The sequence below is a fragment of the Rhinopithecus roxellana genome, chromosome 1 (assembly GCF_007565055.1).
Source record: "Rhinopithecus roxellana isolate Shanxi Qingling chromosome 1, ASM756505v1, whole genome shotgun sequence".
Lineage (NCBI taxonomy): Eukaryota > Metazoa > Chordata > Mammalia > Primates > Cercopithecidae > Rhinopithecus > Rhinopithecus roxellana.
Genome location: NC_044549.1, coordinates 26,433,331 through 26,456,169, shown reverse-complemented (window position 1 = coordinate 26,456,169; position 22,839 = coordinate 26,433,331). Strand labels below are relative to the sequence as shown.

Genomic DNA, 22,839 nt, shown 5'->3' with positions numbered 1-22,839 from the left:
AAATGAAAGTATGAGTGATCATATTATGCTGTCGTAGGTTTTCATAATAAATTTTCCAGATAAAACCATTTGTTGAAATCATCAAGAGATGTTAATCCTGCTTTAGCATTGATGCAAAGTTAAAATAACTGACATTAAAAAAATCATTTTGGAAACTTTATTGAATATATTGAGGTAAGGTTTATTGTGGTTCTTCTCTTCATACATACTGCTGTTATAATTCTAGGAGGTTTCAAAATCCACATGAATGACCCCATTCAACCCTCAAGCTGTCCAATTCCTGACTTAATTCACCTTCACTCTGCTGTAGCTACCAGTTGCAGGGCCAGATGCGTTTTGGCCAGAACTGCATCACCCTGGAAATTTTAAACACACTCTCTCTCTTCTGATTGCCATCTTTTTCTGGTTCCATCTCAGCTTTGTTCCAACTGCATTGTTCTTTAACTTTGGAGCTCTCTAAATCCCTTAAATTCATTGGGTATAGGATTCTGTCATCTTCATCTTTGTAATATCAGTGCCTAGACCAAGCCTGGCATATGATAGGCATTCAGAGATTTGAAGAATAAATGACTAAATGATTGTATCAAATACTTGCCCATTGTTTGCTGTTTCTGAATTATACGAGGCTATCATGATAATTGATGATCTTAATAATGTGAGAATATAATTCTCTTATCTTAATAAGAGAGCTATCAGTTTACTGGATGATAGTTATATGGAAAAAGAAGAAATGCTGCTATAAGTATTTATAATTTTAAACAAAAGTGGTAAGTAGAATTAATAATAACTTACTGATTGAAGATTTTCAAAAAATTAGATGCATCAGGATCTTATGTACATGTCTTATGTATTTTTATTCAAAATTTTTAGAAATGAGGAAACAGAGAGGTTAAGTAACATTTTCTTTATCTTTAAGCAGGCTAAGGATATTAAGCCAGTACTAACAAACTTAAGGATCAAACTCGTCAATATGTAAGATACTAGAAAAATTAATCAGAATATATTTTGAATATCTTTTTGGAAGCTTCTCAAAGGACATTACATTGAGCATGATAGGCTGGCATGTTATTTCGTGTTTTAAGTAAGGCATTTGTAAATTGTCCATTTAAATCTATTTATTTTAGAAGCAAATATATTTGTCCTATGAAGAGCATCCTTATTTTGAGGGATAGCTTCTTGCTGTTGATAAAACTTTGTAGATAACATGTTGAAAAGAATACCACAGGCCGGGCGCAGTTGGCTCACACCTGTAATCCCAACACTTTGGGAGGCCAAGGCGGGCGGATCACTCAAGGTCAGGAGTTCCAAACCAGCCTGGCCAACATGAAGAAACCCCATCTCTGCTAAAGTACAAAAATTAGCCGGGTGTGGTGGCATACGCCCTCTGGAGGCTGAGACATGAGAATTGCTTGAACCCATGAAGTGGAGGTTGCTGTTAGCCTAGATAGCGCCGCTGCACTCTAGCCTGGGCGACAGAGTGAGACTCTATCAAAAAAAATAAATAAATAAAAAGAAAGAATACTACAGAGAGATCAAAGAATGCTCAAAGTTATCTCTCCCAGCCAGAATTTTGGGTGTAACCTCCCTAGCCATGCTAGTGGTAGATGAGGTGTTTAACAAAGGAAATGTAAGATCTTCCTTTAGTTGCCAGTTCAGTGTAATTTTTTGGAATTAGTTTACTAAATTTCTGTTAAAGTGATCAGTTTAGTATCCAAGAAGTAAAATGGAGCAAGTTGAAAAATTGTCCTTCTGCCTGTGTTTCAGTTTAGATCGTTCCTAGGTGCACTGCTGACTTCTCTTACGACTTTGGGTAGACTCAGTCTTTATTGGTATTTGAACTTTTAATGTTTGTTGTGTACTCCCCTTAGATACATTTAAAACTTTAAAGCATTTGGGCAGGGGAAATGGGTAAGAATCCAGTTTTATTCAAGACTCTCAGGACCCATCTCAGTAATAGTTTCTATTCTCATGAGAGAGAAATGAAAGGCAACACTTACATCAGCCTAGTCTCCTCACTTAGGAATCACAACATTCCTAAGGTCAGAAACAGTGTGGAGTAAATCTCTGAACCCATTTTGGAGGGCAGTACATCAGAAATACAGTGGAAATTGCTCTTTAGCTGGATGTGAGTTTCATTTTAAGCACCTCTGTTTTTATTCTTTATGTCCTGCCTTTCTTTTTATGTTGAGTTTGTTTCACCTTGTAAAAATTAAGAAGAGCATGTTCTAGCTTTTAAATGTGAGAATTGAATTATTAATAGATTTTGGGTAAAAGTGTCATCTCCCATTTCTTCTACCAAAAGCAGCACATTCTCACAGACTTTGCACCTCACTGAAAATAGTCATTTAAAGTTTTCACTAATTCCGCATTTAAAGCTTTTTATTTCCTCCTCTGATTTATAGCACAGCTGTTTCTGGAATAGAAAAAACTCGAGGACTACATGCAATATAATTAGATTACATTCTTTGTGTGTGTCTCCTGCATTTAGTGGAGGCTACTAATCAAATCTTGATATATTTTCTATTTGTTTTATGAATTTAATTCAAGTCAAGATGGCTATAATTGGAGCAGATTACTCCTACCACATTGTATTATGATGATCTCTTCATCACTTTTTGTTTCACACTATGTGATAAATTCATTAAGGGTAGCATTGTGCCATCCTCCATCAAGTGATTATATACTTCCTTTGTGCTTATGATGTTGACTGTAGCAATGTTAGACTGTTAAAACTTGCTAATAAACAGTGAAGCTCCATCATTCCAATAGAGTCAGCATGCTAATTCACTGTAGTTCAAATCCACATTCTAGTTGAATCCCCACAATGTAACTTGACATTTGGAGAAATTGATTTATACCATTTTAAAGAAATATGATATAGGTGACAGAATCCAGGATGAAAGAGGTATCTTGTTACTTAGGTGATGACATTGTGGATGCATTTCACATCTCTCTTTCTCTCTCTTTAATGTAGCTCTTCTCCTTCCTTGGTTTTTACTCCTCCCTCCCTCTTTCTTCTTTAAGGCTCCTCTAATGTTAACATCTTTGGCAGTTTGGCCAGTGTTGACAACTACTTTTTGATTATTTGGTATTTTAAAATACTTGGTATTTTAAAAAACTTTTATTGGCCAGGCGCAGTGGCTCACGCCTGTAATCCCAGCACTTTGGGAGGCCTCGGTGGGCAGATCACGAGGTCAGGAGATCGAGACCATCCTGGCTAACACGGTGTAACCCCGTCTCTACTAAAAATACAAAAAATTAGTTGGGCGTGGTAGCAGGCGCCTGTAGTCCCAGCTACTCGGGAGTCTGAAGCAGGAGAATGATGTGACCCTGGGAGGTAGAGCTGGCAGTGAGCCAAGAACTCACCACTGCACTCCAGCCTGGGTGACAGAGTGAGACTCTGTCTCAAAAACAAAAAAAAACAAAAAAAAAACAACTTTTATTGTAAAATTATTTATTGTAAACAAAATCCCATGTAAAGCAAATGAATAAATGTGATGGTTAATGGAATATATGTGGAAATAAGAAGCTTCTCTTTTAAGTGAAAGAACTAATGTCAAAAATTCCATCTAAAATTTATTAAAATTGAAATTACATTTATAAGATTATTCAGTGTTTTCTTTCTGGGCAGAATTGTATTTAGTTAGTTGTCTGGGGATTGTTTTAGTGTCAGAAATATATTCTTACTCAGTATCAGACCCTTTATTAGGCAGTCATCATTTTAGGTCTTATGATGATGGGAAATCCCATGGGCTTAGGGAAAATTGGCTAAGTGTGGAAAAATTGCATAATAGAAAAAATTCCATTTACAAAGATATGTGATTGTTTCTTTTCTTCTCCCTATGTCTAGCTGGTTAGAGATGATTGTATTCTTGGATTGTTTTATTTTCAAAATTGAAAGTTTTTTTTTTTAAATGGGTGTCAGGCTGGGCACAATGGCTCATGCCTGTAATCCCAGCACTTCAGGAGGCTGAGACGGGTAGATCACCTGAGGTCAGGAGTTTGAGACCAGCTTGACCAGCATGGTGAAACCCGTTGTCTACTAAAAATCCAAAATTAGACGGGCATGGTGTGGTGGTGCATGCCTATAATCCCAGCTACTTGGGAGGCTGAGGCAGGAGAATCGCTTGAACCCGGGAGACAGAGGTTGCGGTGAGCTGAGATCACGCCATTGCACTCCATCCTGGGCAACAAGGGCAAAAATCCACTTCGAAAAAATAAAGTGGATATCAAAGCATGCAGAGTGGGATAGGGGAATAAAGAAAGCACATACTACATAGCAAAACATTGTAAACAAAAATAAGTCACAGTATCATATAAAAAAGAAAATGTATTTGCTATGATAACAAATTTAAATGACATTAGATACCAGAATTAGTTTTTGGTTCTTTTTTTTTTTTTTCCTTTTAAGCTCCAACAGAATAAGTTTGTCAGTTCTTTTCATACCTTGGTGTAGATTGCAACCTCTATAAATATGTTAAATAGTAGATTTCTAAGATGATTACTTACATATATATGGAGTGTGTATGAGTGTTTAAGTATAAAGTAAATATATATATTCTGGAATGTGTATGTATATATGCATATATATATATTCAAATATTTTTAACAATATGAGCTTGAGTTTCTTTCAAGACTAAAGGCAAAATGTATTTTTTCGTTGCCTTATTTTGTGCAAAAAGCCAAATAAAATTGTGGTGATCCATTTGCAGAAGCAAGAAAATAGAAGTATATACACATTTTATAATCAGTAGTGAGTATTTATATAGATACTGGTGATTATTAGAGCTTCTAGACTATAAAAAATGTTACTATGTTTCTTTTAAAGTTCAGGGTCTATATAGCCAGTGGATCAGATACCCAGAATGGGTAATCACTGGCATGGTGTTTCAGACTTTAGATCTAACAAGTAAAAATTAAAAAAAAAAATTGGATATGATTAAAGGACAAAGAATCAAGGGAATGGAGTGCAGCCAATTCAGAAAATAAAGAACAGTTGGTTTACCCTAATTATAGTCATCTTGATTTTTCTTTTTTCTTTTGTATCAATTGGAAGTTTGGTAAAAATTAAATCTTTCGCCCAATTATAGAAATAAATTCATTGCAGATTTCCTAAGGTGACTTTATACTTTTCTTAAACTCAAATCTTAGAAGTTCATTGTAGTTTGTATTAGCCACAAGTCTTTCCTTTGATATAGTAAAACAGTTTACTTTTTATTTTTTAAAACTGAATATCTTATATCTACCATCATCTAAATTGATGACATGTTAACATAAATGACAAAATCATATTGATATTAAAGATTCAACTAATTAACAAAAGTTTACTTGGATTAGGTTGAGTTGTGCACAAGTGGCTGAATCTAATAAAATGATACAACATTTGTGTATATTATAATGAATTTTGCAGATTGTTTATGGGCACAGGTCAAGCATTAAAATAAGGCCTATGTTATGACCCCCCCCCCCCCCACATTTCATCAAAAAGCTTTTCGTAGATAATGTAAGTTATGGAAATAGGTGATTTTTTTTTTTTTTTTTTTTAGTTTTTTAGGGAAGATGAATTTATTGACTTTATAGAATATCTTACTGCATTCTTCTTATTACTACTTTTCCCACTTTTGATCATGAGTATCTTTATTCTGTATTCATCTTATACAGGAAGTTATGTGTCTCCTTTGTAAATGTTTTAGAAAGTGTGTCACCCAATGATTTTATTATCAGGTACATATTACATGATCTCCTTGGTAACAAACATGAGTTTTTGTTATTATTTGGCAGGTATTAAACACAGATACATTAGTAAATATGAAGCAAAGACACATAACTTTCAATGACAAAGTTCTGTTGATACATTATATGGTTTTATATGTTGTAAATTTGATGACTTTCTCTATATTAATTTTCTGCTATATTTTTATTGAGTACTAACACACTTGCCTCCATTCACCTCCCAACACACACACACACTCACTCACTCACTCTCTCTCTCTCTCCCCCCCGCCCCCCCTCCCTCTCTCATATATACAGGCGCACATACACATGCATACTAGCTGAAGCTTCAAAGTGAAAACATATGCAGAATGTGCCCATTGATTTCTGGTCATTCTGAGCAAAAGGGAATATAAAGAAATATGGTTTGTTAAACCTGGGAAGTTATTTAGTATTTTGTGTTTTAATTGCTTCTTACCTATCTAGCACTAGTAGTTTTATGCCAATTAACATAATATTGAAAATTTAAGAAATGTTAGCAAGGATTACAGGTGATTGATAGTACTATTTTGTAGTATGAAGCCTGGTTTAAATCTTGCCAGAATCTCCGGAATTTAATACGGAAATTAGAATAGAGGTGACACCCGTATCTCCGTTCTAAACCATTTTGTCATACTACTACAATTTTTTCCTTCTAAAACAGACTTCATCAAGTCTTCAGAATTCTGGATCTGTTAATCCATTTGACTCTCGATTTATTTCTTTTCTCTTTAATTTTTTGTTTTTGAGACATTGTCTCACTCTGTTACCCATGCTGGAGTGGAAGGACGTGATCATGTCTCACTGCAACCTCTGCCTCTCAGCTCAAGAGATCATGTCAGCCTTCCTGATAACTGGGGCTATAGGCATGTGCTCCCACACCCCGCCAATTTTTTGTGGGAGATGAGGTCTTGCCATGTTGCCCAGGCTGGTCTCAAACTCTGGGCTCTAGCCATTTGGCCGCCTCAGCCTCCCAAAGTGGTAGTATTACAGGGGTGAGCCACCACACCTGGCCTGACTCTCCATTTCTTATAGCAGTACCTTTTAATGAGGAAAGCACATTAGAATTGCCCAGGGGGCTTCTAAAATATGCACATATCTAGAACCCATCCTCAGAAAATCTGATATTTAGGTAGGAGTGGCAAGTATGTTTAACAAAAACTGCACATTGATTTAGATGCCTCTTTATGTCATGTCCCAACCAAAGTTTCCTACTCTGTCTCATGTTATTTTCTCCAGTTACCCTCTGCTCTGCTTCAACTATGCCAAAAATGATATAATACAAATACATTTTCATTTTATACTTACGTATTAAACTTTTGTACATGCTGTTTCTACCGCCTGAAATACCTTTTACTTCCCTCTCCATCCTCCCTTTCCACTCCAGGTCTTTATCTGTCAAACAATGAGTTTTCTTCCTAGATTCTCCTCTGATGACAAATCTTTCCTTACTCCCCCAGGTAGAAATAGTCACTCTCTCTTTTATGTTTACCATTTATATTTGATTATTATTTTTTAAGTGTCAATCTCTTCCATTAATCTGTGAGCTCAGTGAAATTATGTAATTTATCTTATTTGTGTTTATGTTAAATGAATACATGGATGACTAATAAATTGACAACTTTGTTAGGAATTTAAATTTTCAATGTTTTCATAAACATTGTTTTTAAGGGCAGCATTCAGTTGAGGTTTTCATGATCAACCACCAAGACGTACGTTGATGCATACATAACATTTGTCTTAATATATATTCCCATAAAAATTTGTATGCATATAGGTATTTATTTCTTATCTTCATTTTTTTCCCTTGTGCCTACAGACGAAATCTCACAAAACTGTCCCTTATCTTCAGTCACATGCTGGCAGAAATCAAAGCAATCTTTCCCAATGGTCAATTCCAGGGAGATAACTTTCGTATCACAAAAGCAGATGCTGCTGAATTCTGGAGAAAGTTTTTTGGAGACAAGTAAGTAAAAATCATTTTTATAGCTGCGGATCTATCTTGCAAGGGTTACTGTATCCTCCCTCCAGTTGGATATGGTATATATTTTACTTGAGTATTTTGCGAATGTATTTTATTATTTTTGATAAGCATTTTGATTGATTGGTAATTTTTGTAGCCACCAAAGGTATACCTCAATAATATAGTAGTTTTTTAGTCACTAAGTAAATATTATACAATGTTATTTATTTCATGAGCATTCATTGAGTTTGTTCTGAGAAGCAGAAGTATGTAAGAGTCTTTATACATGAGAAGCTGATAACTTCTTATAATTTAATATATGCTTAATACACAAAATAAAAGGTAGAAGGGAATAGATACTTTAAAAAATGGCATAAGTAAATTGCTCTGACAATTTAGAGGGGAATAGTTGCTTTGGGATCAGTGATCAGGGACTGCTTCCTGGAGGAGGTGGTATGTTAAGCTTGGTTAAGATCTGAAATCGAGGTGAGAGAAGGCCCTGGCACCCTGATCCAGCCTTTCTTTGTTTTACTGCATAGAGATTATATATATGTGCATAAGATATGAGGATAACATTATCACAAAGATGTAGCCTGTTGCAAAGTAGCTAAAGATGTTTTCTGTTAGGTATGCCCTACAGAGACAGATTCTGGTGAGTTTGGTAAATAATGGAATTGAATGTCTAAAGTCAGCATAATTTATATACAAGTTGCAAAACTTTTGTCATCAATTTCTCAGTAAAATGATCAAGAATGAGCATCAGGAGGCAAGTGATTTCCCCAGTAACTTTTTAAGAATTACCTTTAATGAGAGCACATCCTCAGAATGTCTTAGAATGTAGGCAAAGCCGTGGCTGAGTAGTAAGGAGGAAGTGTGATTGCTTACATAGATTATTGTTTTAATCTTGTATCAAAGGTCTGTATTTGTTCTTTAACTGATGAAATTAGACATAAAAATTGTTAATAAACACTTTTTTTTATAGTACTTTGATATGGGAACTACAATGTTGGTTTTCCTTTGTTTTTGTTTTTGTTTTGTTTTGTTTTTTTCTTACAAAGTATTGTGTTTACTATAGTCATCATCAAGATTGGAATATACCTACATAGAGTAATGTACATTTAATTAAGCACATAATTTTTTTGGCATCCAAAATATTAAAGCCTATTTCCCACATTATACTAAAATGTATTCAGAATTACTTTTAGGCACTAAAGGATAAAATGCCATTGTTGCCATTAACATGGAAATTCTGTGTTGTAGCAATCTAGTTATTTATAATGTTCCTATATTCATTCAGAAATGAAGAATTTTAGAAAAAAGTTTATCCTTATCTGAATTAGAATAATACAGACAGCTAAGACTATACTAATTAAATATTTATTAATTGTAGAAAGTAGAACAGTCCTGCCAGGTTCGGGATATAGGAACTGAGAGGGTTTCCTGTAGTTGCAGTTCATGTATTAACATTGTAAGGCTAGTTCAAACAGTCGGTAACCTTCAAAATAAACTTTCTCTTTTAAAAGTTTTAAGAAAATATATAGGACAAATTGATTGTGGTATTTCTTTTTGAAAACTGAAACTTCTGGTGAGTTATAAAATTGTTTACTTGTCATCAGGTCAATAAAAAATGGAAAGATTGCTCATGGGTTTTATTAAGAGAGGAGTTTACTTTGCTGGCACTTCAAGCCACAGAAGATTATGCATTTGAGACAACTTTATTTCCCTTTATTTATAACCACAGACATCAAGGGGCTGAAATTTCTCTTCAACTGCTACATGAGTGAAATCACTACTACATCAAATGAGGGATTCTTGAAATAGTGATTAGTTACTTTCCCTACCTCCCAAGTCTTTTCATCTTTGTCCACTGTTTTTACTGAATTGAGAAAGCTGTTTAATTTTTCTTTAACACTTTTAATTTGTGGATAACTGACAAATTTCGTGCTCCTTTTGGAACATATATGCATTACCATAGTAATCCAAATTAGCGATTCCTTTATTAGATAATTGGAGAAAGTTTTTTTTTATTCTTCCTAGGTTTTTACCTTGTGGTTCTATAATATTTTATTGAATGAATGGACATATGCATGAATAATGTGCATCCTTTCAAAAGGTTGATTTTTTTTTTCATTGTGCTCTAATATTGTTTGTATTTTCCCAAAACTTAGTTCTCCTGTGGGAGCATGCCTGTCATTTATCTCACTGTTCATTGAGGCCATGTGAGATTCATGGAGGCCATGTGAGAATGCTTTCATTTAGCCTAACCAGTGCCTTTAAACTTGAAAACAGCATTCTCTCGTAAAGCAGAACCATTAATCCATTCATGAGGGCAGTGCCCTCATGATCTAACCATCTCTTAAAGATTCTACTTCTTAATACAGTCACAATGGCAATTAAATTTTAACATGAGTTTTGGAAGGGGCATTCAAACTATAGCACTGTTGTTTTTGAAGACATGGTTGTGCTACCTTCTCTGTTCAGGGCCCAAGCCCAGCAGCCAAGAGGCACTGCCTGCCTTGTGGCCCAAGGGGAACAGTAACACAACATGTATCATGGCAAATTTGTTGGGAAATTCTGTTTATGGTCAATTTTTATGCAAATGAATCTAATATTTTAACAACACAGTTATGCTTTTCCTTTCATAGTCTGTTGACCAAGAGATAGAAATCTGTAGGAAAAGAAAAGTGACATTATTGAATAAATGTGTCTAAGTATGTTCAGCAAAATGAGACCAATACTAAAGTGAATCTTCACACTCTGGAATAATAGCTTATAATCTAGAAACTTTAAGCATGAAGCTTGAAAAATATATTACTGCCTGTTAAAAAAAGAAGCACATTAATGTGATTAGACTCTGGGTAGCAGTCATTTTTCTCAGCAAGTCAGGTAGCAGCTCATGAGCTACTTATTTAAGTACTTTTTGACATTGAGAAAAGTGATTGATTAAAGTGATGATTTATAAGATTTTAGTTCACCGGTCACCTGAGCAGTGCATACTACCTAATATGTAGTCTTTTATCCCTTACCCCTCTCTCACCCTTCGCCACCATGACCCCAAAGTCCATGATATCATTCTTACGCCTTTGGTGCTCATAACTTAGCTCCTACTTATAAGTGAGAACATTCGATATTTGGTTTTCCATTTCTGAGTTACTTCACTTAGGATAATGGTTTCTAGCTCCATCCAAGTTGCTGCAAAAGTCATTATTTCATTCCTTTTTATGGCTGAGTAATAGTCTATGGTGTAAATATACCATATTTTCTTTATCCACCTGTTGGTCTGTGTGAACTTAGGTTGGTTCCGTATCATTGCAATTGCAAATTGTGCTGCTATAAACCAGCATGTGCATGTGTCTTTTTCATGTAATGACTTCTTTTCCTTTGACCAGATATCTGGCAGTGGATTGCTGGACTGAATGGCAGTTCTGCTTTTAGTTCTTTAAAGGGTCTCCATACTGTTTTCCATAGTGGTTGTTACTAATTTACACTCCCACCAGCAATGTAAAAGTGTTCCCTTTTCACAACATCCACGTCAACATCCGTTGTTTTTAAAGGTGTTTAACAACATCTATTGTTTTTAATTATGGTCATTCTTGCAGGAGTAAGGTGGTTTCTCACTGTGGTTTTCATTTGCATTTTCCCGATGATTAGTGATATGTTGAGCATTTTTTCATGTTTGTTGGCTGTTTGTGTATGTCTTTTGAGAAATGTCTGTTCATGTCCTTTGCCCACTTTTTGATGGGATTGTTTTCTTCTTGCTGATTTGTTTGAGGTCCTTGTAGATTCTAGATTCTAGTCCATTGTCAGATGCATAGTTTGCAAGTATGTTCTCCCACTGTGTGAGTTGTCTGTTTACTCTCCTGATTATTTCTTTTGCTGTGCAAAAGCTTTTTAGTTTAATTAGGTCTCATTTATTTATTTTTATTTTTATGCAGTTGCCATGAATTCTCTGCCTAAGCTAATGTCCAGAAGAGTTTCTTTGATGTTATTTGGTAGGATTTTCATGGTTTCAGGTCTTAGATTTAAGTCTTTGATCCATCTTGAGTTGATTTTTTAATAAGGTGAGAGATGGAGATCCAGTTTCATTCTTCTACATGTGGCTTGCCAGTTTTTCCAGCATAATTTATTGAATAGGGGATCCTTTTCCAAATTTGTGTTTTTGTATGCTTTGTCAAAGATCAGTTAGCTGTAAGTATTTGGCTTTACTTCTGGGTTCTCTATTCTGTTCCATTGGTCTATGTGCCTGTCATTATACCAGTACCATGCTGCTTTGATAACTATAGCCTTGTGTTGTAGTTTGAGATCAGATAGTGTGATGCCTCCAGATTTGTTCTTTGCTTAGTATTGCTTTGGTGATATGGTCTCTTTTTGGTTCCATACGAACCTTAGGATTGTTTTTTCTAGTTCTGTGAAGAATGTTGATGGTATTTTGATGGGAATTGTATTGAGTCTGTAGATTGCTTTGAGCAGTGTGGTCATTTTATTCTTCCCATCCATGAGCAGGGGATGTGTTTACATTGGTTGTGTCATCTATAATTTCTGTGTTTCAGTGTTTTGTAGTTTTCCTTTGAGAGATCTTTCACCTCCTTCTTTAAATATTTTCCTAAGTATTTTATTTTATTTTTTCAGCTATTGTAAAGAGGATTGAGTTCTTGGTTTCTCAGCTTGGTTATGTTGGTATATAGCGGTGCTACTGATTTGTGTACATTGATTTTGTGTCCTGAGACTTTACTGAATTCATTTATAAGATCTGGGAGCTTTTTGGATGAGTCTTTAGGCTTTTCTAGGTATATGATCACATAATCAGTGAACAACGACAGTTTGACTTCCTTTTTTACAATTTGTATGCTGCTGTTTTCTTTTTTTTTTTAATCAGATTGCTCTGGCTATGACTTCCAGTACTGTGTTGAGTAGAAGTGGTGAAGGTGGGGATCTTTGGTTCCAATTCTCAGGGGGAATGCTTTCAAATTTTTGCCTTTCAGTGTGATGTTAGCTATAGGTTTGCCATATATGGCTTTTATTACTTTCGGGTAAATCCCTTCTGTACGTGTTTTGTTGAAGGATTACAGAGGGGTGCTGTATTTTATCAAATGCTTTTTCTGGGTCTATTGAGATGATTATATATACTTTTAAAAATTCCATTTATGTGATGTGTCACATTTATTAACTTGCATATGTTAAACTGTCCTTATATCTCTGAATCCCACTTGATTGTGATGTATTACTTTTTTGTTGTGCTGTTGGATTAGTTAGCTAGTGTTTTGTTGAGGATTTTTGCATCTATTTTCATCAGAGATATTGGTCTGTAGTTTGTTGTTGTTATGTTTTCTGGTTTTGATATTAGCATGATAGTGGCTTCATAGAATGATTTAGGGAGGATTTCCTCTTTCTCTGTCTTCTGGAATAGTTTCAGTAGGATTAGTACCAATTCGTCTTTGAATGTCTGGTAGAATTCAGCTGTGAATCTGTCTTGTCCTGGACTTTCTTTGTTTGCATTTTTAAAATTACTGATTCAGTCTCACTTCTTGTTATTGTTAGTGGGTGGCAGTAAACCTTACCCAGCTCTCCTGCAGTTGGCAAGGCTGATCTCACTCCCACAGTGCTCTGCTAACAATGTTTGGTTTAGATCCAGGCAGCCTGTACACAGAACTCAGACCTGCCCCAGGTCATAAGCTTCTCCACATAGAAAGCTGCCGTGGCTTTCAAAAACCCATGCACCTCTTTGTCTGCCTACAAGGCCAGGCACCCAGCTCCTACGCTTCTGTCTGTAGCACACTTCCCGCTTGCTGCAACTCCTCCCGCCCCATTCTGTTCAAGGGAATTTGTTCCACTCGAAATTATATTACAAAATTCAGTTGGGAGGTTCTTTCACCCTGTGTCCTTTCCCTGAGGTCATTGGCTGACTTCCAGAGGGTCCCTGTGAGATATAGTCAGGAATAGCTTCCCTGGGTTCATGCTGGAGACTGGGAATACCTACATGGCTCTTCCTGCTGCTGCTCTTACTTTTTTATTTCCCTAAGTCTGTTCCAGCTGTTGGAGGGGTAAAGGGCTTCTCCAATGGCCTGGATTTTCAGATTCCCCAGTGGGGATGTGTACTCGGAGGCAGGCTCTCCCCCTCTCACACTCTGAGGACTTAGAGTTTTTCACCTGTCTCATGTAGTAGGCTGTAGCCTACCAGTTCTTTCACAGGGTCTGTGGATTCTGTTTTCTTAAGTTCCTGTGTTGGTTCTTTGAAAAAAAATTCACAGTGTGAATCTCTGCACATTATTCTGTCCTTCCAAGTGGAAGAGGAATGCTAACACTGTCTCCAGTCTGCCATCTTGAAAAAAACAAAAACCAACATTGAGAAGATTTAGACATAAATTTCCAAACAAATTATAATTCAATTAGAAACATAGATATTAACTTTTGAATCTTCTTATGTATCCTCTCCTCTCCATACTTAAAGTTCTCTTCTTCAAATTTAAATTCATACTCTGCATTACCCCAACAACCTTCTGATCGGTCTCCCTATCTCCAATAACAACCTACCCAATTGTTCTTAGGGGACCAGTGAGCTCTCTAAAAAGCACAGCTAATCATTCCAGTCTTTTGCTTGAAGTGTTTCCATGAATATTAATTCTAGGTTAAAGTCTAAAATCACATTAACATCACAAGCTTTAGAAACTTTTTTTTCTGGCTTCTTTTTTTCTGCTTATGATTTTTGTATACTTAACTCATCTGTGAAGAAACAAACGACTCAATACTATTCGTATTTCCTAATGTATGTCTCATTTTTTACTCCTCATTGTCTTTGGTTTCTTATGTTGCATTCACTGCTTGGATAGGCAGTCACCCATGCCCTACCCAGTGTTGCCACTTTGGAAGCTTTACTTTAGTACCCTAATGGATATCCCCTACTCTGTGCTGCCAGGTACCTGAGCTCACATCTGTCATAACAGATTACAGTGATCTGCTGACATGCCCCCATTTCTCAATTGAGAGGTTTCCAATAGACTAGAAAGTTTCTTTGGAGGCAGAGACTGCGTCTGACTTATTTTTGTGTTTTTGAGCCTGATACATTTCCTGGAATGTTTAGGCAATAATAATTGTTTTTGTTTTGTTTTGTTTTGCTTTGTTGTGTTTGTTTTTGAGGCGGAGTCTCGCTCTTCTTGCCCAGGCTGGAGTGCAATGGCGCCATCTTGGCTCACAGGAACCTCCACCTCCCAGGTTCAAGCAATTCTCCCGCCTCAGCCTCCCGAGTAGCTGGGATTACAGGCATGCGCCACCACGCCCAGCAATTTTTTTTTTGTATTTTTAGTAGAGGCGGGATTTCTTCATGTTGGCCAGGTTGGTCTCGAACTCCCAACCTCAGGTGATCCGCCTGCCTCGGTCTCCCAAAGTTCTGGGATTACAGGCATGAGCCACCCCGCCCAGCAGCAATAATAATTGTTAACAGACTACATGAATAACTGCATGGATGAACAATGTCTATCCTCTACTTTCAATCTGCAATGCCTTCATTATATACAAATTGATCTCTTTTTAAATAATCAGTTCCTACATTTCTATTCCTTAGATGCCTCTCTTCCCTCTTCCTTTTCTTCTGTCCCAGAATTTTGACACCTTTCTTTTTTTTTTGTTTATTATACTTTAAGTTCTAGGGTACATGTGCATAACGTGCAGGTTTGTTACATATGTATACTTGTGCCATGTTGGTGTGCTGCACCCATCAACTCGTCAGCACCCATCAACTCATCAGCACCCATCAACTCGTCATTTACATCAGGTATAACTCCCAATGCAATCCCTCCCCCCTCCCCCCTCCCCATGATGGCCCCGGTGTGTGATGTTCCCCTTCCCGAGTCCAAGTGATTTCATTGTTCAGTTCCCACCTATGAGTGAGAACATGCGGTGTTTGGTTTTCTGTTCTTGCGATAGTTTGCTGAGAATGATGGTTTCCAGCTGACACCTTTCTTTAAGTTCAGTTCAGAAGTCCACTTTTCTGAGTTTTTCTCATTCATTTACACCCTTCCATGTGATCTATGTTAATTACTCTATACTCTGGTTGCTGTTGTATTTTGGACACATTTATATTTTAAAATGTGTTTACTATGTAGGACTTTCTTGCTTGATTGCAAGAATCTTCAATGATTTTCTATGCAAAAGTTGGTGAAAACAGACACGTTTATTAGAGTTGTACTATGTCAGATTTTGTGTTCAGTGCTTTCACATATGCTAGCCTCATTTTCAATATAATCTTTAAGCTACTCTTTAAACGGTTGTTGAATGAGTCTTTTATGTGCTTATACATTGTAGACATTCAGTAGTTGTTAGTTGAATGTATGAATATAAGATGCAACTTTTCTGCCATTTAAGTTCCCTCTTCCTTTACTTATATCTGTTCTTCAGTCAAATTGGCTTATTTGGCTCTTTCCTGACACATCAGCAATTACAGGTTTCTATGTCTTTGCTCATATTGCTCCTTCTACTTGAAGATTTTATAATCTCTGGCATAAAAAATTCTTACTAATCCCTCAAAGATAATCTTGCTCATGATTTTTCCCATTAGTGTTATTACTAGATCTCTTCTTAAACTTCTCTAAGCTCTGACGTATCTTCTGCATTTACTGTTTTTATGGTTTTATTAAAATTATTTGTCTAGTTGTCATACTTCCCCCTAGACTATATGCTCCATGAAATCAAGCTTATTTATTCATCTTTGTATTTCTAAAGTAGCTCAGCACAGTGTTTTATATATAGGCTTTCAGGAACCATTGCACATTTAATTCAGATGAGTTGAGAAGTAGAGGAATGTGCATGAGCATGTGTTTGTGTGAGATGGAGCCTACTTGCTTGATTGACTGGGAGACAGCATACTTAGGGTTAGGCATGCACACTCTGGAGCCAGATTATCTGTCGGACAGGTTCTGACTGCAACATTTACTCACTATGTGCCTTTGGGGAATCTAGTTGGTTTTTCTATGCATCTTTTTCCTCATTTATAAAATGTGAATGATACTAATAATAGCTACCGTCTGTGTTTGTTATGAAGACTTAAAGTAGCTAAACCTTACCTCTAAGGCACATAAAACTGTGTCTGGCATATAATAAACATTCTATTTTGTGGAATAATTAACCAATTTAAACCTTTAATAGTGTTCCAGATACTACCAGCATATTAATTAACTAATTCTCTAAATAATATAATTTACATTTGACTTTGTATGATGGTGGTTTCATACTCCCTAGCAATTTAAAAGCAAAAAAAAAAGAAAAATTAAAAAAATTATTTTGTATGTATCCCAAGATAAAAGTAGAAGTGAAGATAAGAAACTGTCTTGATTACCATGGTGGGGGGGGGGGGGGAATGATCTATTTATAGCTCAATTTATTGCCTCTACGATTGATTTCCTGCAAAAGCGATAAGGACCTTCTTTGGTTTCCTGTATGTTCCTTTCACTTTTAATAAGAAACAAAGTAAAACACTTTCTTTACCTTTCCAGCGAGTGAGATACATATTCTTCTAGCATATTAACTAGATCAGTTTTCCCTCTAGGTAAAGAAAACACAACTTAATTATATTAAATTAAAAGAGGGGGTATACAGGAGAAATTAAGAGTTTTTACAATGAAAACTTATAGCAGAAAGAGAAAGAAAAAAGAACTAAAGTAGGATTCAAAGAATCACTAGTTAATATTTCTACTAGTTAGCCACCTCCCTTTGTTGCCTGTTAAAAAAAAAAATCAGGTATCTTTATGTCAATAAGGAAAATAAAAACTTACATATTTACTGGAGGCCTATTTTGTTCAACTCATTGTAATAAGATACAAAACAACTAAGATGCCAATTGTAATTTTCTACCTATAAGCAATATTCAATTTGGAGAAGACAGGATATAAAAAGAAGATAAATACTTAAAATCAGCTCTTTACAATTAGAAAATCACATAAAGAATGTCACAAATAATAAATTAATTTACTAGTACACGCATACCTCAGAGATATTGTGGGTTTAGTTTGAGACCACTGCAATAAAGTATACATCGCAATGAAGTGCATATTGCAATAAAGCAAGTCACATAGATTATTTTTGGCCTCCTAGTGAATATAGAAGTTGTATTTATACTAGACTGTAGTCTGTTAGGTGTGCAATAGCATTATGTCTAAAAAACTATGTACCTTAACTAAAAAATATTGCTAAAAAATGCTAACAAGCAGCTGAGCCTTCAGTGAGTTGTAATCTTTCACCTGCTGGAGAGTTGTGCCTCGATGTTCACGGCTATTGACTGATTAGGGTGGTGGCTGCTGAAAGTTAAGGTGACTGTGGCAATTTCTTACAATTAGGCAGCAGTGAAGTTTACTACATCAATTGATTCTTCCTTTCATGAAATATTTATCTATAACATGCAATGCTGTTTGATAATATTTTAGTCACAATAGAGTTTCATTCAAAATTGGAGTCAATCCTCTCAAACCCTGCCACTGCTTTATCAACCAAGTGTATGCAATTTTCTAAATCCTTTATTGTAATATCAGCAATGTTCACAGCATCTTCACCTGGAGTAAATTACATTTAAGAAAGCACTTGTTTTGCTTCTCTATAAGAAGCAACATGTCATCTGTTCAAATTTTATGATTTGCATCAATTTAGCCACATATTTAGGCTCTACTTCTAATTCTAGTTCTCCAGCAAATTCTACGTCTACAGTTACTTCTCTCACTGAAGTCTTGAAATCCTCAAAGTCATCCATGAGATTTGGAATTCACTGTTTCCAAACTCCTGTTATGCTGATATTTTGACCTCCCTTGAATCATAAATGTTCTTAATGGCATTAAAAAGGTGAATCCTTTCCATGAGGTTTTCAATTTTCTTTGTCCAGATCTATCACAATATATGACAGCTATAGCCGTAGGAAATGTATTTCTTAAATAGTAAGACTTGAAAGTCAAAATGGCTCCTTGATTCATGGGCTGCAGAATGAGTACTGTGTTAGAAGACATGAAAATAACATTAACCTCCCTGTACATTTCCATCAAATCTTTTGGGTGAATAGGGGCATTGCCAATGAACAGTGCTGTTTTGAAAGGAATTGTTTCCTCTACACAGCATATCTCAACAGTAGGCTTAAAATATTCAGTAATCCAGGTTTTTGTTCCATTTGTAGAGCACAGGAAGAGTAGATTTACCATAATTCGTAAAGGACCTAGGATTTTTAGATTGGTGAATGAAACTGCATTTTGAAGCTCTTTTTTTTTTTTTTTTTTTTTTAAATAATAGAAGTTTATTTCTCATAGTTCTGAAGGCTAGGAAGTCCAAGATCAAGGTGCTGACAAAGTGTCTGGTAAGGACCCACTTCCTAATTTATAGATGGCCAAACATCTTTTTGCAATATCCACACATGGTAGAAAGGGTGAGCAACTATCAGAGGCTTTTTTTTTTTTCTTTTTCAACCTTTATTTTGGAGGTTATTTAGGGGGTACATAGGCAAGTTATTGCATATTGCGTGATGCTGAGGTTTGGGGTATGATTGAACCCATCACATAGTTTTGAAGCTAGGTATTGACTTCTCTCTAGCTCTAGCATTTTCTAGACAGCATTTTCTTTCTTCTTAAGGCTGTTTCATCTACATTAATTATCTGTTGTTTTGTATAGCCACATTCATCAATGGTCTTAGCTAGATCTTCTGTATAACTTGTTGTAGCTTATACATCAGCACTTGGTGCTTCACCTTGCATTTTATGTTAGAGAGAGCTTCTTTTCTTAAACTCAATCAACTAATTTCTGCTAGTTTCAAACTTTACTTCTGAAGCTTCCTTAATTCTCTTACCCTTCATAGAATTGAAGAGAGTTGGGGCCTTGTTTTGGATTAGGCTTTGGCCTAACAGAATGTTGTGGCTAGTTTGATCTAACCAAACCACCAAAACTGTCTCCATATCAGCAGTAAGGTTATTTTGCTTTCTTATCATTCATGTGTTCACTGAAGTAGCATTTTTAATTTCCTTCATGAACTTCTTTCCTTTCACAACTTGGCTGTTTGGTCCAAGAGGCCTCACTTTTGTCCTATGTCAGCTTTAGACATGCCTTTCTCACTAAAATTAATCATGTCCATAATTAGATGTAAAGTGAGAGATTTGTAACTATTCCTTTCACTTGAGCACTTGAGGCTATTTTAGGGTTATTATTCAGCCTAATTTCAGTGTTGTTGTGTCTTAGGGAATAGAGAGTCCCCAGGAGAGGGAGAGAGAAAAGAGAACAGTGTTGGAGCAGTGAGAACATACACCATTAAGTTTGCTGTCTTACATGGGCATGATTCATAGTGCCCAAAAACTATTGGTTTCACACAAAAAATATTGTTTTGAAACTGAAAATCCGGGAATGATGGCAACAATAGGTATGAATTGGGATATGGCAGCAATTGCCTAGACCTGGGTGCCAGCTGTTTTTTTTTTACATGATCTCTCTTCCAATTCATCACAGTCCTTTCCTGGGCCTCTTTACTCATTTATATTATCTACCTGGTCCCCAGATAGTTGATTTTTTGATATCTGAAAGCTGTTTGGAACCATTGGACTAATAGTGTGTGCCCCTGGATTTATAGAGGTCCTGGTCTTAATCCTCTAAACATCTGTTCTCTTCTCTGCTGGATGTGTCTACTTGGGTCAATAAAGGGAGAGACGGTCTCCTTCTAGAGCAAGGATCTTAAAGCCTCGTAAAATAGAGGTAGTATTTCTCCCTGGGTCAAAGGACAGGCATTATCCATTATAAAATGTTTGGGTTCCTCAAGTTCTAGGTTCTACTCCAGAATCAAACCCACAGTTTATGCAGATGTCACCTGGCCCTCTTTGCATTCTTTTGGGAGAATTTGTGTTTAGGGAACAAGTGCAAGGAAATGCCGGTACTCTAGCCACTGCACTTGCTGGGGGTTACAAAGTCCTTTGACTCTGACCCAGTCCTTTGACAGAAACCCAGTGTCTTCTGCCACTATACATGAAACTGATAGGCCAACTTGTTAGCCTGCAAGAAGAGTAGAATCTCAGATTCTTTGATTTTTTAGAATCATGTTCTGCTGGTAGAGAAAGTGTGACTTAATAGCAAAGTAAATAAAACTTACTTATATTAGTCTTTTCTCATGCTGCTGATAAAGACATACCTGAGACTGGGTAATTTATAAAGAAAAAGAAGTTTAATGCACTCACGGTTCCACGTGACTGGGGAGGCCTCACAATCCTGGTGGAAGGCGAAAGGCACTTCTTACGTGGCAGCAGATGAGAGAAAATGAGAGCCAATGTGAGATTTATTCACTACCACAAAAATAGTTTGTGGGAAACCACCCCCATGATTCAAGTACCTCCCACTAGGTCCTTCCTACAACATGTGGGAATTATGGGAACTACAATTCAAGATGAAATTTGGGTGAGGACACAGCCAAACAATATCATTCTGCTGCTGGCTCCTCCCATATCTCACGTCCTCACATTCCAAAACACAATCATGCCTTTGCAACAGTCCTCCAAAGTCTTAACTCATTCCAGCATTAACTCAAAAGTCCACAGTCCAAAGTCTCATATGAGACAACAGGAGTCCCTTGCACTTATGAGTAAAATTTAAAGCAAGCAAGTTTTTGATTTTCTGAGTAAAATCAAAATACAGCCATTCTGAATGGGAGAAATTATCCAAAACAAAGGTTCTACAGGCCCCACACAAGTCCGAAATCCAGAGAGCCAGTCAAATCTTAAAGTTCCAAAATGATTTCCTTTGACTTCATGTCTCACATCCAGGGCACGCTGATGCAAGAGGTGGGTTCTCGTGGTCTTGGGCAGCTCCACCCCTGTGGCTTCGCAGGGATACAATCTCCCTCCTGGTTGCTTTCACAGGCTGGTATTGAGTGTCTGTGGCTTTTCCAGGTGCACGGTGCAAGCTGTCGGTAGATCTACTATTCTGGGGTCTGAAGGACAGTGGCCCTCTTCTTACAGCTCCACTAGTCAGTGCCCCAGTGGGGACTCTGTGTGGGGTCTTCGGCCCCACATTTCCCTCCCACACTGCCCTAGCAGAAGTAGGTCTCTGCCCTTACAACAGATGTCTACCTCCACAAGGGCCGTGCCCCCGCAACAAACTTCTATCTGGATATCCAAGCATTTCCATACATCTTCTGAAATCTAGGCAGAGATTCCTAAACCTCAACTTCTTGACTTCTGTGCACCTGCAGGCTCAAACATCATGTGGAAGCTGCCAGGACTTGAGGCATGCACCCTCTGAAATAAAAGCTTGAGTTCAACGTTGGCCCCTTATAGCCATGGCTGGGATGCAGGGCACTAAGTTCTGAGACTGCACAAAGGAGCAGAGCCTTGGGTCCAGCCGATGAAACTATTTTTTCTTCCTAGGCCTCCAGGCCTATGATGAGAGAGGCTGCCATGAAGACCTCTGACATGCCCTGGAGACGTTTTCCTCATTGTCTTGGTGATTAACATTTGGCTCCTCCTGACTTGTGCAAATTTCTGCAGCTAGCTTGGGGTTCTCAGAGAATGTGTTTTTCTTTTTTATCACATTGTCAGGCTGCAAACTTTCTGAACTTTTATGCTCCGCTTCTTCTTTAAACATAAGTTCCAATTCCATATCATATATTTGTGAATGAATAAAACCTAATGCTTTTAATAGTACCCAAGTCACCTCTTGAATGCTTTGCTGCTTAAAGTTTCTTCTGCCAGATGCCCTAAATTATCTCTCTCAAGTTAAAAGTTACACGATTTCTAGGGTGGGGCAAAATGCTGCCAGTCTCTTTGCTAAAACATAGCAACAGTCACCTTTACTCCAGTTCCCAGGAAGTTCCCCATCTCCATCTCAGTCCATCTCAACCTGAACTTCATTGTCCATATCACTGTCAGCATTCTTGTCAAACCATTCAACAAGTGTCTAGGAAGTTCCAAACTTTCCCACATCTTCCTCTCTTCTTCTGAGCCCTCCAAACTGTTCCAACCTCTCCGTTACCCAGTTCCAAGGTTGGATCCACAGTTTTGGGTATCTTTACAGCAGCACCCCACTCTACTGGCACCAATTTACTGTATTAGTACATTTTCACATTGCTGAAAAAGACATACTGAAAACTGGGGAGTTTGTAAAGAAAAAGAGGTTTAATGGGCTCACAG

General features: G+C 36.8%; 1 protein-coding gene across 6 annotated transcripts in view; it reads left to right on the top strand.

Moving 5' to 3' along the window:
• CBLB (Cbl proto-oncogene B) overlaps positions 1-22,839 on the top strand; it is a 218,756-nt gene that overhangs the window by 84,818 nt on the left and 111,099 nt on the right. For all 6 annotated transcript variants that reach the window (XM_030940505.1, XM_030940511.1, XM_030940517.1 and 3 more), the window contains exon 4: positions 7,571-7,717. In XM_030940505.1, the coding sequence (XP_030796365.1) occupies positions 7,571-7,717 (147 nt within the window). The remainder of the gene's footprint in view (positions 1-7,570; positions 7,718-22,839) is intronic.